At 48.6% G+C, this 19,312-nt stretch overlaps 1 protein-coding gene across 48 annotated transcripts in view; it reads left to right on the top strand.

Annotated features, from left to right (window-relative positions):
* The window catches only part of SORBS1 (sorbin and SH3 domain containing 1), a 242,855-nt gene that overhangs the window by 121,517 nt on the left and 102,026 nt on the right, over window positions 1–19,312 (top strand). For 28 of the 48 annotated variants that reach the window (XM_032607722.1, XM_032607699.1, XM_032607687.1 and 25 more), the window contains 4 exons: window positions 1,183–1,227; window positions 5,832–5,900; window positions 8,703–8,798; window positions 10,861–10,989. In XM_032607722.1, the coding sequence (XP_032463613.1) occupies window positions 1,218–1,227; window positions 5,832–5,900; window positions 8,703–8,798; window positions 10,861–10,989 (304 nt within the window). In that variant the 5' untranslated portion in view covers window positions 1,183–1,217. The remainder of the gene's footprint in view (window positions 1–1,182; window positions 1,228–5,831; window positions 5,901–8,702; window positions 8,799–10,860; window positions 10,990–19,312) is intronic. The other 20 variants (XR_004346124.1, XM_032607709.1, XM_032607726.1 and 17 more) reach the window with 2 other exon arrangements.

The following is a 19,312-nucleotide window of genomic DNA, read 5'->3' as shown; positions in this document are numbered from 1 at the left end:
AAGACAATGGATTAGATAAAGACAAATAAATGGAACAAAGTCCAGAAATGGACACACACGTATATGGCCAGTTGCTAAATTGTGTTATGCTAAGTGAGAGAAGCCAGGTACAAAAGATTACGTACCATATGATACCATTTATGTAAGATTCTAGGACTTCCCTGGTGGTGCAGTAGTTAAGAGTCCGCCTGCCGATGCAGGAAACACGGGTTCGATCCCTAGCCTGCGAAGATCCCACATGCCGCAGAGCAACTAAGCCTATGAGCCACAACTACTGAAGCCTGCGTGCCTAGAGCCCGTGTTCCACAACAAGAGAAGCCACTGCAGTGAGAAGCCCGCACGCCGCAACAAAGAGTAGCCCCCACTCGCTGCAACTAGAGAAAGCCCATGCGCAGCAATGAAGACCCAATGCAGCCAAAAAAAAAAAAAAAAAAAAAAATTCTAGAAGAGGTAAAACTGTAGTGACAGTAGCCAGTGGTTTTGGGGGACTTCAGATGGAACCATATTAAATGAGAGGGTTACTGTTTGCATATCAGTGAGTAAGTGGACTGCATTCCCACCTCAAAGCAGTAGAGTGTAGTTCCTAAGTGCCTGGGCTTTCAGGTCAGGCTGTCTGCGTTCCGGAACCAATTCTGCCACATGGGGCAGCAAGCTGTTCGCCTCTCTGTGCTTTGGTTTCCTCATCTGTGTAAACTAATACAATGTTAGTTCTTACCTTATAGGGTCCTTGTGAGGATCACATGAATTAATATATTTAAAGCGCCTAGAACATTTTCTTGAGCATAATCTATATATAATCTTATTATTACTCTCCAGTAATCACTTTGTGTTGTGATTTTATCTCTCTGTCCTAAAACTTGGTTCTTTCCTTCACCCTCTCCTTGATCCACATGGACTCATGTAACTTGAGGTTCTTGATAGAATATTATAGGTGGAAGGGATCTTGGATAGTACCTAAACCAAGTACAGTTGACAAAATGGAGGCCAAGGAGTTTGAGTTATGTGCCCAAGGTCAGGTTAGTACACAGCCAACCAAGAACCAGAAGCCTGGCCAAGTAATACCTGGTCCAGCTCTGTTTTATCAAGGCTTATATACGGTGTTTGCATTTTTAATGTGAACCATAGGGATTTATCTCGAACCTGCCATTTATCAATTCCATTGTGGTGTTTGTTTTTCTGCAGAGCCCCAGTTACAGAAGACTTGTCCTATCACCACCATGAGCTCTGGTAAGTCATTTAAAACCCTGTCTTCTTCTTCCTGACAAATCTACAAAACTGGACTGTTTACCCAGATTTCCCTCTTACTCTGAAAGCCCCAACTGCATTTCATTGTTTATTTTTCGAGTCCTGGGTAAGCGTCAAAGCTTTGTCATAAATCGTCATCACAACCTTTATTATTAATGATTTACTGAGTACCTACCCTATGTCAAGAACTATGCTATACACTTTACATGTACTGTGTCCTAATCTTTATAACGGGCTCCCTTTCCCTCGATTTAACAACTTTATTGAGATATAATTGGCATACAATAAACTTGTGGATATTTTAAGTATCTTATTTGATAAATGTTGACATATGTATACACCTCAGTGGCATTTCTTAATCTGAGTGACTGCAGCACAAGTAAACGGATCAACCATAATTGCCCCATAGTATGAGCTAATCCACCACTTCCTTTATCAGGGCAAAACCACCCTTTTGCTATGACTTTGGTAGTAAAAATCAAGACCTACACAAATGATCAGTTCTGAGTAGTTTTGGTTTAGAGCTGGGGCAGAAAGCCCGGGCTAGGGAAGACAGAAGGGAATAGGTAGGTACCTGCTCATGTAGCCAAGAGCTGTCAGCTCTCCAGCCCAGGATTCGGGGCAGAGAAGTTTCCATCTGGAGATTGAGGCCCACCTTAGCTACTGAGTGCACCCTGGAACCTCCTGAGACCTGCAGGCAGGGTGGGCTGGGGGATGACCTAGTGGATAGCTCACTCAGGGGCCTCCTAATCCTGAGATATCTCCAGGGTGCTATCAGAGACCTCTGGAGGTTAAAAACAAGCCTTTCCGCTTATTTATGTGCAGTGCCCTTTTAGCCAAATCCTAAACCTTGCCGGACAGTGTGTGCTTATTAGGAGGAGGAGGGCCCAGGTGGCTCAGCTCAGGGCCACACACACTGAGTGTGCGGGCTTTGGCCTGTGGTGGATCCTTCTCTCCACTCTCCTCTGTAAGATGGACATCACGAAAGCACCACCTCATGGGGATTTTTGAGGATTAAGTGAGGCAGTGCTTCTAAAGTACTGAGCACTGAGCCCAAGGCCTGTCCAATGTCCCATCTGTGGGTTATCAGCTCAGGTTCCCTCCTTGCGAGGAGAGGGACTGGGCTTGTCCTTGACTCCATGGGTGCTTCTCCTATGTGTGAGGTGGCTACATCCCTTCTTTTCCCCTCCAGGTGGACTCGGGCACTGCCAGTAGTCCCTGCTTTGCAACTCATTTTTTCTTCTCGCTTGGCTTTTTGTTTTTCCTGTCATTCAAAATAGGCCAGGGTTTTATTGCTTTGTTTTGTTTTTTTCTTAGCTCTGTAGCCTGAAGTTTCTTGTTCTTCTAATATCAGGATAAGTCTGAACTGGTATCACCACTCCTGGCATGAATAAGGGGGGAAGAAGTGGGCAGGGAGGGGCTGGTCAAGGGTGCAGAGATGCCTGTGGGACTTCTCCCCAAGTTCTCTCTCAGGCGTGACGCTGAAAGGAGGCATTTCCTAGGAGGAGTCCAAAAAATCTGGACCCTTTGACCTGATAATCGCTCTCTTGGGAATGTCTATCTTAATTCGAAGGAAACAAAAACATCCACGTGAAGGTGGGGAATGAGTAGGTTCGTTATGTGTTTTTACTTGATGGGAGATTATGCCACTAATAAAAGTGATCATCCAGAAGAAAGCAGCTATGTAGAAAACATTCGTTTTTAACCTTTGGTGGAAAGAGCTGCATGTCTGGGGTCACCTGGCTAGTAACTCCTGAGGCAGCCCCAGGCCACCAGCACCGTGCTGCAGAGGTGTGAGTGTGAGGTGATGGAATTATTTTTCCAAATTTCTTAAAGTTTGGTTGTTTGATTAAAAAAAAACACACACAAAAGGAAAGGAAGGACATGGGTCTGCGCCTTGTGGAAGCTCAGAGGCTGCTGGCACTGGGGAGGCCCAAAGCAAGGCCTGTAGTCCTAGGAAGGGGATGGTTAAGAGAAATTAGGGCAGGTGCATAGGGAAGGGATAGTCAGAAACGATGGAGTGATGGAACGGGTGATATTTCTTTTACTTGGATTTCTGGCTTTCTGCCACCACCCTCCTTCCATGCATCCCAGAAATGTAGGTGCAAAGGGGACTTTGGGAGAACTAGCCTTTGTCTGTAGGTAGATTGGGGGCAGTGAACAGGACGGGCCCTATGGGGCCAGTGTCGGGAGGTCATGGCCGCTGTGGCGGGTTTGGGGAGCGGGCACAGGGGCAGCAGCCCTGCTCACATCTGGATCCAGGAGCGCCTGGGCTGGCCTCTCGGTGTAGCTTATGTCAGGGAGGCTGATTGTTAAGAGCCTGGGTAGGGTGACCACGTCTCAGCCAAATGAGCTGCTGGGGTTGGGGGCTTTTTTCATTTTAAAAATAAAAAATGTTTATCCTAGCTGGGTTCAAAGAAGATAAGCTGTGGGTGGGATGGACCAGACCAGACTTCAAATCCCTATTTAGTGATCTTAGAGCCCGGCATCCTTCCTGAGCTTCAAATTCCTTATCTATAAAATAAGAGTTCCTAACTTCTAGCTCCAGGGGCCTGGGTATTAAGAATAAAAATGAGGTGCTCATTATGAAATGCTGAGCATGGACCCTCAGACCCAGGTAAATAGAGGGCTTTAAAAACCCATAGCTGTTATGATTATATTTGTGGCTTGGTTTGCTCTTGGCTGCAGGGGACGTCACCCCAAGCACACTGATCACATGCCCCACCTGCTTGTCTTCTCTGGACTGCTGCCGTCAGTTCTGGGACGGGAAACTGGGTGGGGCTTAGGCTGCCGGTGGGCAATGAGGGTCTCAGTGTCTGCAGCTGAGCAGAACTTCGAAAGGTCTCCACTGGTACACAGGAGGTGACATTCAAGGTGAACCTCAAGGTGCAGAGGATTTCCCCAAGCTAGGAAAAGGGGGAGCATGCATTTCTGGCCAAAGGCCTTGCAGGAACCAAGGCCTGAATGTCGGAAAGTATCTGATGTGCTGAAGGGGTTGTGAGGAGACCGTCATGGAGGGCAGGGGCAGGAGGGAACTGCAGCTGGAAAAGGGCTGGGACCTGTGGCTGAAGTGCCTGGAGTCCGGGATGAGTTGCCCAGGCTTTGTCCCTGGATAGCTCCTGGTTACTGGGGCTTGTTTGTTGGTTTGCTTTTAATTATCAGGAAGGTCAGTTTATTCATTTGAATATAACCACTTATGCCAACATACAGGCCATCTCACTGACTAAAAAATGATATTCCTAATGGACATTTGGGGGAACTTGATTCCAAGTTCAATTTGTTTCCTAATTGAAATGATAACATGTATGGTTGAATTCCCAGACTAAACCCTGATATTTTTATTTCTCAAAATAGAAGTGAATTATTTGCAAAGCAGAAATAGAGACACAGAGGTAGAGAACAAGTGTATGGATACCAAGGGGGAAGGGGGTGTGGGAGGAATTGAGAGATTGGGATTGACACATATACACTATTGATACTACGTGTAGAATAGACCACTAATGAGAACATACTGTGTAGCACAGGGAACTCTGCTTAATGTACTGTGGTGACCTAAATGGGCAGAAAATCCAAAAAAGGGGATATGTGTATATGTATGGCTGATTCATTTTGCTGTACAGTAGAAACTAACACAACACTGTAAAGCAACTATACTCCAATAAAACTTTAAAAAACAAAAATAGGGACTTCCCTGGTGGTCCAGTGGATAAGACTCTGTGCTCCCAATACAGGGGGCCCAGGTTTGATCCCTGGTCGGAGAGCTAGATCCCTCATGCATGCCACAACTAAAAAAGATCCCACTTGCCGCGACAAAGACCCAGTGCAGCCAAAATAAAAAAAAAAAAATAGTAAAAATTTAATTTAAACATTAAAAACAAACAAAAAAATAAAATAGTGAAATACAGTATATTTAAAGTGGAGGGTTTTAGAAAATCACGTTGCTTTGTCCTGTTTTGTTCTCTGTCCTGCTCCCTGGGGCTTTTTCAGCCAGATGGGGGTCTAGAGGGTGCTCTCCAGATACAGACTGAGGGCTGCGGTGGAGAAGGGGCAGAACGAAGGCCAGGAGAGCGGTCAGGGGGCCAGGTCATCGCCACAACGAGAACACAGGAGCCTCGGCTGGGGACCCTGGGCTGGGGGGAGGCCCGACATGGCTTCCATAGCAGCGGCGGTGGGGTAGGGTGAAGGGAAGTGTCACAGAGCCTGAGGTTTCTGTCCTGGCTGTCTGACAGCTCTCATCCGGGATGCACAGGGATGCGTTTGAGCGGCCTTGGAATGGTGGATAAGCCTTTGTCAGGCAGGAGATGCCATTTTCAAGGAATTAAGGAGATTTCTTTTTAAATGTCAGAAGTGAAGCCAAGCCAGGAAGCCAGAGAATTTACAGCGCTCACAACACACTTCCCATCCCAAACAGCTTTTGCGTTCTCCCTGCCACAGAGCATTCTCGGAACTCAGTTACGACGCCCTGGGGCCCTTCTTCAGGCCTGAGGAAGCCTGCAGGGCCAGCACTTTGCACCAGGTGGGACTCAGGAAAGGGTAGCTAGACGTGATCACAAGCCTCGGGCTCTTTCTTTCTTTCTTTCTTTCAGAATGCGATGTTGGTGCTTCCAAAGCTGTGGTGAATGGTTTGGTACCGGGCAGCAATGGGCAAGACAGAGGTAAGGCTCTTGAAGGGAAACTTGGCATTTCTAGAAGAAGCAGGGCCCGGGCCACCTGCCTGGTGGGAACAGTCACTGGTCTAATTAGGCCGTGACCTGGAGACCTGTTCCTATGCTTTCCAAGAATCAGGAGTCTGAGGCTGTCGTTTCCCAATGTGAGGTGATGTATTAAAAACTGTCCCTAGCTCACAGGATGCTGTGAACCACAGACCCCAAATACACGGGCAGAGTCCTCGTGTGTATGGCATTTATCAGCCTGCAGTCTCTCTTATCCGGCATTTCACCTCCACCTGTGATAAATAGTGACACATTCACCATCCTGACCCTGAGGCAAGAGCCTAAATTGCTGAAATAAATTATTTTGGTGACATTAGTTTCATGCGCATCCTCTCAGATTTTCAATTTTTAAAATTTTAGGACAAAAGATGTAAGTGTGAAATGAATGATGGATAAGATGACCTTTGAGGTCCCATCTCTCATCCTGAGCAGCCAGGCCTCAGGCTTCCCATGTCACTTTGCAGTGTGAGGAAACAGGGGCTCGGGTCCTGGTCTGCTGCTCGTAAACAGAGAACTCTTGGGAGGTCCTTTGTCTTTATGGCTGTGAATTTCCTTATCTAGAAAATGAGAGAATTTGATGATCTGCAGTATTTTTTCCTGCTTCAGATTCAGGTTCCAGTGATTCTATCAGTGCTCATCCCACAAGTCTTATGGTATCAAAGAGGGAGGGCAAAAGTCCTGTCATTGGGCATTTAAGTCAAAATGCACCCTCCCTCAAAGAAAACGCTTACAAAGTTTGACATATTTGGGGCTTCCCTGGTGGCGCAGTGGTTGAGAGTCCGCCTGCCGATGCAGGGGACACGGGTTCGTGCCCCGGTGTGGGAAGATCCCACATGCCATGGAGCGGCTGGGCCCGTGAGCCATGGACACTGAGCCTGTGCGTGTCCGGAGCCTGTGCTCCGCAACGGGAGAGGCCACAAGAGTGAGAGGCCCGCATACCAGGAAAAAAAAAAAAAAAAAAGTTTGACATATTTGGACTTTGTAATTACTATCTGGGTCAGCCAAGTATTCATTTTGAGATGAGGCAAAGTGTAAAGTCAGAAAGAGCAGCTAGGAGGGGAGGCGTAGAGAGCAGGAGAGATGGGGATCCCGGGGCCGGTTGGTTGGGAGGGTCCTGCTGTTGTCCTGTCTTCCGTGTCTCCCTGCCCGGCCGCTCTTCTCCACGCCTGGTGTGAGGCAATGTTCTCGGGGTCTTGGAGAGCCTTGGCTCATTCGCTTAGGGCATGTTGAAGGGCAGTGCCTAATAAGCATGTGATGAGGAGCACACGGGGAGACAAGCGTGTCTGATGCTCACCCCAGCCCTGTGAATTCATCAGCAGAAGAGACCTCGGAGGGGCGGGCAGGGTGGCCCGTAGAGTTGCATTCCCCTCGCTCCTTGGTAAGACCCACCTTTGGTTGGAAAGAGGAAGCAGATGCAACCTGGAGTCATCAGGGCGGCCTGGGGCGCTCACTAAACCAGGTGCCAGGACAGCTGGGCTCCAGTCTCGGCCTCTTCGCTTGAGCACTGGATGACTCCGACCAGCTCTCTCGCTTCTTCCTCTGAAAATGGTAACAGAATCCTCCCACCCAGTCTCCCAGGTGGCCGTAAGGAACAGTTAGCAGGATTGCTGTGAAAGCATGTTTGTGTCTTAACACGTGCAGGGTTGTTATTATCAACTCAGTTCTTGGCGGCTGTATGACTGCCATGGACCTTGTGAAATGACAGCCTGGTGGACTGGAAGGTGAACTACCCACCTCCGAGCTGCCTGCCTCCCTCCCCCCTTGACAGGCTCGTCAGCGTGATGGTGATACAGCCATGACGGTCTTGCTTCCCAAACAGCCCTACCCCACAAGGTGTGACGTGGATCTGGGGCCATAAGAACTCCAGGTGTTGCTCAAGAGTGACATTGCCACCATAGGCTTGTTGTGAGAAGGAGGGTTTGGGACTATGCCCACCATTGAGATTCCAGAATCTGGGTAGGCAGGGGGCCCAGGGAAGCCTGTGCCTAGATAAGCATGAGCATCTGGGACTTGAGTATAGCAGCCTTCACTCACATGCCAGGCCGTATCCCAGCTCTCAAAGCTCAGCTGGTGTCAGCACCCTGGGCCTCGCGCTTGAGTGCGCCCAGAGTCTTGAACAGGCACTTGGACACTTGGCAACCTCTTGCCCAGGGAAGGATGGCTTTAAGTAGGCCATCTGCTGCCCAACAGATGGGGCCTCTGATTTGCTCAGGGCCGGAGAGCTGTGGTGGTCAGAACAGGCACAAGACCCCAGGAGTTACGATCCTGGAGAGGAGGCTGTGATGGCTGAAAGGACCAGGCAGCTCCCAAATTTGTTCCCTGTCCTTCCTCCACTCCTCTGGAGTTAGAGGAGCCATAACTCTCCTCCTCAGAGCCTCCCCCCAGCATAGACACCCTAGCCTTCTCCCAGGGGGCCCCTTGGACCCTGCTTGCTCTCCCCTTCCTCTATTTGCCAGGCCATCTGTGTCTCTGTAAATCTCTTTGTCTAGCAAGTTCCTGGTGTGGCAGGCAGCACAGACACTGATCAGCTGCATCTGGGGGACGGTCATGGGAGGGTTCTGGTGACTTAGTACAGGACTCTAAAGAGCGAAAGCAGGTTATTTTAAGTTACTGCATCTACCGCTCTTCCTATTGTTGTTTTGGTGTGGGCAACTTCCTCCTATTGTCCCTGCCTCGTTCCTCCACTGCCTGAGTGTTTCCCAAATGTCTTTTCTGGATGCACCATTTACCCTTTTGTGTTTTCAGCAACTGCCGACCCTATATGTGCACGCTCTATTTCTGCTGTTAAAATAATCCCTGTGAAGACAGTGAAAAATTCTTCAGGCCTAGTACTCCCTCCAGGTATCTCTCCTTGGGTTGTTTTTGTTTTTGTTTTTTTTTAAATTGTTAGCAGATCATGCATGATCCTTTCTTCTTTCCTTCTAACAAAGACTTGGAGGCTTAATCCTTGCATGTTTAGGAGCCACTCCCTTTCACTTCTCTGGCTGGTTTCCTTTCTGTGTGTGTGTGTGTGTGTTGTGTGTGTGTGTGTGTGTGTGTGTGTGTGTGTGTGTGTGTGTTTCTGTGAGCCACCGGCAAGGGTGGAGAGGAGCTGACAGGTGCCTTGCCCCTCCCCCTTCAGGAGAAGGTCAGTCCAGAGGCTGAATGTTGATTCCAGCTGGTGTAGGTCTGAGCCACACAGACGACTTAGGTTCCCCTTAGAGGTTCCAGCTCCCAAGACTTTATTTAAAACTCCACTGTCCCCAAGAACTAATGTGGCTACACAGGGAATCTCTGAATTGGTGTGAACTTGAAGCAACTCCCTTAGATGCCAAACCTGGCTGCGTCTCTGTGATGCTGGCAGGACCATTTCCCTGAGCACTCCTTCCTCTGCCCCAAACCTCACCAGCAGTCACTTCCTGCCTCTCCTCTCCGAGGAAGGGGGTGCAGTTCAGACGACAGCTCTGGCTCATAGCTTCCTTCTGTACAAAATGAGACAAGTGAGGCCCAGGTGGCTCTTTATCCCACTGGTGGTTCTTTCAGGAGTTGGGCCAATCTGGCTGTGCATCCAGGACACTATGGATGGGCTGGGTTTGTCACTTTGCCCCTCACCCTTTTGAAAAGACCGTGAATCAATTTTGCCAATAGTTCTGTGACATCAGTCACTTATCCTCTTGATAGGGTTGGATGAGTCAGATGCTCTCCAAGGCCGCTGCCCGCTCTGCCATACATTGTGGTTTTGCGCTTTGCTTTCAGTGCAAGAGGTACTGACGGCAGATCTGTCCTCTTCTGTAACACTAATGATCGTTGTGTCTGAGCTGTCAGAAAGGGGGCTGCCAGAGTGGAAAGGAGCAAAGAGGCTTGGCTCCTCTTGGCCCTGGCACAGGAATGGGCATGAGTTGGACATCTGAGCCCACATCCTGCCCGATGCCCGCCTTAAACTTTACCCATAATCCCAGTCATGACAATTTGAGGTCCAAGATCCAGGCTGTGCTGTGAGCAACTTGAAAAACTGTGGAATTCAGTTCAGCTCAGCTGTACAGAGAGAAACATTCAGCACGTGTACCTCCTAGGGCTGTGTGGTCTGTGTGGCTTTCTTGTTTCCCCGTTACTGATTTTCCTGGAGGATGAACATCCAGATCTTTTGAAGCCTATTTTGAAGTCCTTCTCCATGCACTTCTGAAAGATACCCTTGGTCTGTTATTAGGCCATTGTGAACTGTAGGAGAGGTCGGGGCCCAGGGAAGGCTCAGCTGGAAGTGCAGCGAACACTGTTCCTTGAAGGATTTAGCATTTCTAGTCGTTTTCTTTGGTGTGAATTTTCTTCATTAAGTTTAGAATGTGAGGCTCTGGCCCTTGATCTTTCTCCCTAGGCAGCATATCCTGTCTCACCACTGCAGGGGGCTTGGCTTGCTGATACAAGGAGATTGTCTTTTGCTTTCCCGTTGGGGGGCTGCACGGAGCAGTGATTCTCTACAGAACCACCACCTAATTTCCTGTGCTGTCGACTTGCTCTTTTTTAAGAAGGATGATGTGGGAGCTTGAGAAATCTTTCATAAATTCTTTCTTGAACTGAGCCTTACTAATTGGTCAGAAGCTGCTCACCAACCTAAACTTCATTTAATAAAAGGAATCAACCCGCTTTGATTTGGAAATGTTTACAGCTGACGTTGTAACGCATCCATTGACTCAGAACTCACTGTTGCCTCCATTTCCTCCTAACCTCATGATGGGTGGTAAACCTCTGAAAATGTGATTTGTCCCTCTTCACCATCCACAGGTTAATTTTCATTGACCGTCAGACTTTGCCTGTCTGTAACCAGGTTCATCTCATTCCCCAGCTGTACCAAGTTGCTGGCTGACTGTTGCTTTCATCCTCCAGGAGCCTGGGACTCAGTCTTTCCTCTTGGGTCTTTCCTTTTCAGACACGGATCCTACAAAAATCTGCACTGGGAAGGGAGCGGTGACTCTCCGGGCCTCGTCCTCCTACAGGGAGATCCCAAGCGGTAGCCCTGTGAGCCCTCGGGAAACCCCGCAAGAGGAAAGGAAACCAGGTGCGCTACCTCGGAGACCAGGGGAAGGGTGGGGCTGTGCCTACCGATTCTCCCAGGGGCCCCTGGCACAGTCCTCTCCGTCTCGTCTCTGTGGTGGGTGGTGATCACTGCCCTAAACTGACAGGTACCCACTTGCTTCAGGCAAAGGCACGGCGGCGACCACTTTACTCTAGCTTTTGACGGAACACGTGAGCAGTCTGAGCCTCTGCAGACTAGTTTAGGAGGATGGAGATGGCTTAGGGGCCTGGGGAGGGCGTGGTGGGATGGCCTCCAGGCTTGGCTTCTCTGAGCCATCCCCACTTCTAGGGGCTCAGCTGTGACCATCCAGGCGGGGCTGGGGCTGGGGAAGAAGCCAAGGGAGACTGAAAAGTGCAGGCGACTGAATGGCCTCGGCTCCCGGAAAGCAGGGAGGCATCCCGAGGGAGCAGGATCAGGAGAGCGTGTCTAAGGCCAACGCAGAAGCCCCCGCCCCTCGGGAAACCTGGGCGCCTGGAGCACAGTGCTGAGGTGGACACCTGGGACTTTGGGATCGGCACATGGGGTTCATGTCCTACTTCCACCACCTGTTGGCTGTACAGCCTGGGATGAGATGGCTGCTCTCCCTCAACCCTGGTGAGCCCACCTGTCGGATCAGGTTGATAACTGTACCTGCCTCGCCGCGTCATTGTGAGGATGAAGTATGTCAAGGGTTTTGCATTGAGGTTTTGCATTTTCAACAAGTTCCCAGGTCATGCTGATGCTCCTGGGCCAAGGACCACACTTGAGAGCCACTGCCGTAGGGGATGGGAGTTTTCTCCCATCTTGAAGGAAGGAAATGGAGAGAAAATGAATTGGGGTGATGACCACTTCCTTGGGACCAGAGACATGCAAGCTCTTCTGGTACAGTCGGGAGTGGTGTGTTGTGATAAGATGGAATTATACAGGATGGAGATGGTCAGTACCCAGCATCCTGGAAACTTGACTTTCTTTCTGTTCCCTGCCAGCTGTAACAGGTACCAAGGCAGATGCCCAAGGACGAGGCCAGGCTAGGGTTTGAGCACCAGCCCCCTTCTGGTAATGTCAGTCCCTGTGGAAAGCTTCTTTTCCCCTAGGCTCAGGGGAAGGCCTGAGTGGCCTCCAGCACTATTAGGTTGAAAGTAGCTGCTTGCCTCTGTTTTCCTGAACCCATACCTGCCTCTTTCCCTACTGTACTTTGCCACTCTGGTCTCCAGGAGAGGTGGGGCCACTGGGAAGATCCATCTCCCAAGCTAGAGGACCTCTGGCAAAGAGAGAAACCTAAGGGATAATTTAAAGAGAAGGACCATACCTACAGCCCCGTGGCCCCATAAAATGACCTCACAACCTCCTGGCCCTTCCTCTGGTGGTGAATGGGAATGGTGAGTGGCAGGAGAGGGAGCCTTGAGCTCCCCCTGGTGGTCACAATGTGGCACTAACACAGAGCCGCGATGTTTTTCTTTACCTTGCTGTCTGTAGGTTTGCACTCCAGTGCAGTGATTTGAGCACTTAAGGAAGCTCTCTCTAGTCCCCAGATAACTCTATATCTTACAGATTTATAACAGATAATTTGGATTAAAAAAAGACCTTGTTTTAAATTGAAAATACTCTGAAGGATTGGGGGATGGCTATCAGTCATTCGCACCTTACAGTAAATTAATCTTTGTGGATTATTTTTCTCCAGATAAATAGAGGTCATTGAATCCAAATCAGCAGACATTCATTCTGCATCCTATAGGGGCCAGGCATCACTGGGAGTCACGAGGAATTGTGGCGAGAAGGGAAGAAAAGGGGGAGAAATTTTGGGGCATCATGTGAGCACAAGAGTTCCAACCAGAGAGTCAGGTGTGGAGCCCCAGTCCACTGTCATGCTTTCTGACCACACGTATGTCACACCTCTGAAGCACGTGTGAAGTATGAGGGACTTGGGAAAGATGGTTTTCAAGCCTTTCTAGTTCTGTGAACTTGGGAAGTTTGGGAATTAACCTGGCACAAACAGAAGCCTATTCGCTGGGGACACACTCAGGATTGTACACTAGGCCAGTCTGGGTGGAAAGGAACAAGCTGGGGTTGAGTAGGGGTGGGGGGAAATTACACTGATTAGCTGAACAGCAGGCTGGAATGAGTTAACACTGGAGGTGAGGATAAAAGAGGATGCACCTCCAGAGGTGGGACACTCAGGACCAGAGATCTTGTTCTCTTACCCTCCTGGCCATTGGCCAGCATCGTGCTGGCCCTTGACTCTGGCTGGGTCCGTGTGGCTCCCCAGCCCTCCTCATCCCTGCCTACTCCCTCCATCTGAGCCTCTGGATGACAACTTGCTGGACCCCACCAAGCCTCTGAGACTTGACCAGCCTCATGGAAACAGTTTTCGGCAGCATTTGACGGCAGCTGTGCTAGCCTGGACTGGGAGCCCAAGTGTGAGGCAGGGAGCCTTGCTTGGCTCTTGCCAAGGACTGGGCGTGCTTCCTTTTCCCAGCGTCTTCACAGATAGTGGGTGTCAGATAGCGTCCAGGTCTCTCCCCTGCCACCAGGGCCAGCATCTGTGCCCCAGCTGCTCTGGCTGTCTCCTCTCTGCGTTGCTCCCTGGCTTTACCACATTCCTCCATCCCTGTAGATCTCCAAGTTGCTGATCATCTGCCTGAACTGGAAGCTTCGGTCTCACGTTACTGCCCAGCACCTGTGGCCTGATTTCTTTCCCCATATGGCCCCTTGACACCCGCATTTCAGAGGTGGCCCCTATTTCCAGTCCTTGCTCCAGCTCCCTTACCCTGTGAGAGGTGGTCTCGCTCTCAAGTCACACAGTCCTCTCTCAAGGCTCAGCTGTACCACTTACTGTCTTGGTAATATGGGCAAATTAACCTTGGAGAGCTTCACTTTCCCATCTGTAAACTGTAGATGACCTTAATAGAGTTGCTGGGATGCAGTGAACTCTTCAATCTCAAGATATAGCACAGAGCCAGGCATGTACAAGGTGCTCTTGAATGGAAACCATTCTAGTTTCTGTGGATCAGGAGGCCACTTAAAGACTTGCAGTAATTTCTCGTAGAGGCTGTGAGGGTCTAGGCCCAGCGTGGTGGTGGTGGGAATGACGAGCAGGGGCCAAGTGAGAAGTGTATTTGGAGAGTGGAATGGCAGGGCTTGGCACAGTGTTTAAGGAGTGCGGAGAGGTAGGGCTCCATGCTGAGCAGAAGGCGCCTTCCCTGCTTGACTAGGAGAATAGATGTGGCACTCATGGAGATGCTGGATTTATGAGGGGAGTTGGAAGGAATGTTGGATTCCATTTCTTGACGTGCTGAGTTTCTTGGCAAGAGAAGGACTTCTAGGAGGAATTTTCTAATAAGCATTTGGAAATTTGGAATCCAGAGTGTGGATTTGGGAGCCATTGGCATCCAAGTGAACATGGGGAGGGTGGAGATGCTCTCTGAGGTGGAGTGACAGACGGAGCCCTCAGAGTTGCCCAGTTTAAACCCAACCTCCAGGCTCCTGCCCTCAGTGGTAGCTTGACTCTGGATCCCTGATCACCCTCCTAATCTCTGAATGTAGACCTAAGTTTTGGGATCTGAACCATCTGGAAAGAGCTACAGTAATCTTAATGCTGATTCCCGGCCTCCAAGAGAGGCCTCTTATTCCTGCTTCCTGGTATAATAGCTTGGCCAGGTTTGGGTAATGGCCCTGTTGGTTCAGGTGTGACTCCACCTGTGTCCCCAGGTCACGGTGATCTTAAGAGGAGACAGGGAGCCTGAACTGGTGGTGGGCGCTGTACGAAGCTTCCTTCTGGTATGGCATGGAGACCATCAATCCCTGTGTTCTGACTCAAAAGCCAAAGTTCAGTTCGACATTTACAGCTTATTCTGTGCCAGTTGGCTCCCATCCTTCCTGTCTGATTCTTGACTGCAAAGTTAGCTATGGATGTAAAGATTCTTGGACCTGCAGTCAACTCATTTCCTCACATTTGCTCTCGAGAAATGACAGTAGCAAAAAGATAAGAAAATTGACATTAAAATAGTTAGACAGGGCTTCCCTGGTGGCGCAGTGGTTGAGAGTCCGCCTGCCAATGCAGGGGACGCGGGTTCGTGCCCCGGTCCGGGAGGATCCCACGTGCCGCGGAGCGGCTGGGCCCGTGAGCCATGGCCGCTGAGCCTGCGCGTCCGGAGCCTGTGCTCCGCAGCGGGAGAGGCCACAACAGTGAGACGCCCACGTACTGCAAAAAAAAAAAAAAAAAAAATAGTTAGACATTCCCTACCCCCATTAACTAAGAGTCTTTTTCGTGAGCTCATGTATGAGAAAAGGGGGCCAAATGAGAAGTAACAAAAGTCCCCACAAGAGAAGACTCTCACTGTGACACCAACTGCAAGGTCAGGGGCTTCCCACAACCACTCTCAGGTTTGATAATTTGGTAGCAGGACTCAAAGAAGCCATTGAAAGCTGTTATACCCACAGTTCTGGTTTATTACAGGGAGAGGATACAGATTAAAATCAGCTAAAAGAAGGAAGCATGGAGTTGGTGTGGTCCCTCTCCTGTGGAGTCAGGACATGTTAGTTCCCAGCACTGCGTGTGAGAACATGCTCAGAGCAGTGCCAACCATGAAGGTCATACAAGCTGTGGTGTCCATGGTTTTCATTGGGGCTCTATTACATAGGTGTTATCCACTGCCCAAGGGGTTCGTCTCACTCTCCAGTCCGTTAGGAGGTTGAGCTCAAAGGCCCCCAACCTAAGTCACGTTATTGGTTTAGCACAAAGACAGTCCTATCAGGATGACATTCCAAGGGCTTAGAGATTAACTCCTGGAAGCCAGAGGGCAAAGGCCAGACCCCTTTTGGGGAAGAGTAAATTCTTTACCACACAGCATGAATAAAAGTTAAACAAGGTATGGAACTCTCTTAGACCCACTTTTAACACCTTTCCTCTAACTCGTGGATTCTCTACCAGGAAACACAGATCTAACTCAATGAAAAGTGTCCTGAGATCCCAAGAAGTGATCAGCAAAACAAGCTTACAACAGACCAAAATGAAATTAGCACAGAGTGAGATAAAGGAAAATAAGTAAGCTGTGGCCACAGGCCAGAAAAGATTGTATATAAATAATAGATGGGGCTTCCCTAGTGGCACAGTGGTTGAGAGTCCGCCTGCCGATGCAGGGGACACGGGTTCGTGCCCCGGTCCGGGAAGATCCCACATGCCGCGGAGCGGCTGGGCCCGTGAGCCATGGCCGCTGAGCCTGCGCGTCCGGAGCCTGTGCTCCACAACGGGAGAGGCCACAACAATGAGAGGCCCACGTACCACAAAAAAAAAAAAGAAAGAAAAGAATAGATGGAGAAAAAGATAAGGCAAAATAAATTAAACTTCTCATGGAAAGGTTTGGTCTCCTCAGGGCTGCAAAACCTCCTGAGGGACCCAGCTTTCCAAGGCCCTCCTCCATCACGGGAGCTCTGAGCTAACATTTATTGAGAGAAGCATTTTGATAGTCTCCCTAACCAAGAGTTAATAATTGATGATCATGTACATAAAATTTCACCTGCCACCCTCAGACACAAATGGCCCTGGGCTGCTACCAACCTTCAAGGTTCAGAAGAGTAGGTAACAGATGAAGGAGGATGAAACGTCAGAAATGCAGCTCTTTTAAATAAGAAAGGAATGTTCTGAGGAGTCCTGGGAACTGCCTTTTTGGGGACAGGGTAAGGGGAACAGTTTTAAAGACTTGGAATGAGAAGAAAAAGTGGGTTGATTCCCGAGGATATTAATGTTCTTAAGGCTATTTATCAAATGGCAGAGTCAACTGCTCTAATTACTGTGTCTGGGAAATTTTTTTCCCGTTATGCTTTGGATCCCGATCTTACTAAGCACATACCTTATGCCACATACTTCCACTTAGTCCTTATGACGAGAGAGAAAATTTCCCATTTCACAGATGAGGCTATGTCCCTTGCCGCAGGATATGCAGTGAGCAAAACAGGATTCAAACTAGGCTGTCTGATTCCACAATGACAGTCCCTTTATGATACCTAAGGGTGTGGGAGGAACAGACTCACCTCAGCTTTCCACGACACATCTGTGTGCCAACATCACCTGAATAGAACCAACCCAGCCAAAGAGCAGACAAAATAACATGCTTCCACATCCATGTACAAAGTTCACATCCTTTATTGATAGCCCCTCATCAGAACCTGTTGACATAGAGAACAGACGTATGGACACCAAGGTGGGGGAAGCGGGGCCGGCGGGGGGAGGGATGAACTGGGAGATTGGGATTGACATATATACACTAATATGTATAAAATAGATAATTAGAACCTGCTGTATAAAAAAAATTTTTTTTAAGAGAACCTATTGACATGTAGTGCGTGTGTGTAAATCAAATAAATTTGATAGAATGACTTGACAAAGCCGGACTAGAAATAACCTAGGAAGGAAGATGAGATCGTAAAAGTGATAGATACAGGGGAGGGAGGAGAAACATTTTCATAGTGTCAGCTGGTACCTGAAGGCCTGCGGGTTGCAAGGAAATCTCGGGGCCAGGATCTGCATGGATGCACTAGTGAGTGTTAAAATGGTCACTTTTCCTGCTGTATAGCACAAGGAAGTCTTCTCAATACTCTGTAATGAGGTATATGGGAAAAGAACCTGGAAAAGAGTGGCAATAAGTATTTGTATAACTGGTTCACTTGGCTCTACAGCAGAAACTAACAACATTGTGAATCAACTCTACTCCAATAAAAATTTTTTCAAAACGGTCACTTTTAGGACACGTCACATACCTGACCTCAGCAACCCTGTGCGGTGTATGTGGGGTAAGGATTATATTCTATAGATGGAAACAGTGAAATTTAGGGCGATTAACAGCTTGTCCTTGATTGCATGAGCTGGTACATCGCAGTAATGTGAGTAAAAATCAAGTCCTGTAAATTTCCCAGCCATGTGGTTGGGACAAGAAGACAGATATCTAGGAATTGTCCCTAAGGGAGTGGCAGAAATGTGACAGCCAACCTGCTAAAAGCATGTACAAGTGAAACAGGTTATAAAAACCTCGTTTTAGAGGAGGACGGAATTTGCCAAAATGGATATGGTTTCCCAGAGTAAGGATGTTTTTGGGTGTACATTAGTATGTCAGTGATTCTCAAAGTGAGCTTTGGGTTATGGACCAGTAGCCTTACTATAACCTGGAGACATGTTAGAAATACAAATTCTCAAGCCCTTCTCAGAAGTCCTCTGAGTCAAAAACCCTGGGGATGGGGCCCTGCGATCTGTGTTTTAACAAGCACTCCTGGTGACTCCGATGCAGATAGACTGCTGTACATGGATGCAAATCACTTGAAACCTTTTCCCCTGCCTGGCCTTTTGCTCTGACACCCTTTGGCTTCCGCCGTCTCCCTGGAATGTAGGCTCTGCTTTGTGGCAGATGGCAGGGTTGGTGGCCGTGGGTGGTGGACAGAGTGCTGCACTTGATTCTGGAGACCTGGGCTGACTGCTTTATCATTTCCTGGCTGTGTAACTTTGGGCCAGTCAGTTGGCCTCTCTGTTTTTTCATCCATGAAGCAGAGTGATTACCTACCTCACAGACTTGTGTACACTGAATTAAATACTAAATATATGCAAAAGTGGCCAACAGCGTCTGGCACTTAGAAAGACGTTCGATCCAGAAAGCCCATCTCTGATCCCTGAGGAAGCCACATTGAAATGGAGCCTTGGGCTGTGAGAGCTGCAGTGCTTTATTCCCCTCTTTATATAGGGTGAGATAAGGAGGCAACCAGAAAGGAGGAGGAAATTAAGGGACTGGCTCCATGAGGGAGTGGCGCTTGGGCCTAATCTGGCCTATGCTTATTTTTGTACATCCCTTTAACAAGGGATGGGGTGTGTGTGTGTGTTTAATATTTTTTGGCTTGCCTTTAATTAGACTTAGCTCTTATGCTTTTAAAAGTGGAATCAATCAGAAGGTAAGGGTGTAGGGGAATAATTTTCCAATACTTTTCTTGTAAACTCAAATTCTTCTTTGGAATAAAGCAGGCTTTGGTTTACTGTTCACAAGGTTACTTCTGAGTTGCAAAAGAAATTTCCCTCTTCAATCTGGGCTGCCACAATTGGACAGAAAGCATGAGGATACTTTTTTCTTGCATCTGGGTTTTTATATTTTAAGGGTTGAAAGAAAAAGAATGTGCTGTGTGAAAATTACATGAAATTCAAACTCCAGTTTCCACAAATAAAGGTTTATTGGAACACAGCCACCCTCGTTCACTTGATATTGTTTGCGGCTGCTTTTGTGCTACAACAGCAGAGTTGAAGAGTTGTGACTGAGCCCATATGGCCGTCAAAGCCTAAAGTATTTGCTAA

Source organism: Phocoena sinus, chromosome 16, assembly GCF_008692025.1.
Source record: "Phocoena sinus isolate mPhoSin1 chromosome 16, mPhoSin1.pri, whole genome shotgun sequence".
Taxonomy (NCBI): Eukaryota; Metazoa; Chordata; class Mammalia; order Artiodactyla; family Phocoenidae; genus Phocoena; species Phocoena sinus.
This window is presented reverse-complemented; position numbering and strand designations above follow the sequence as displayed.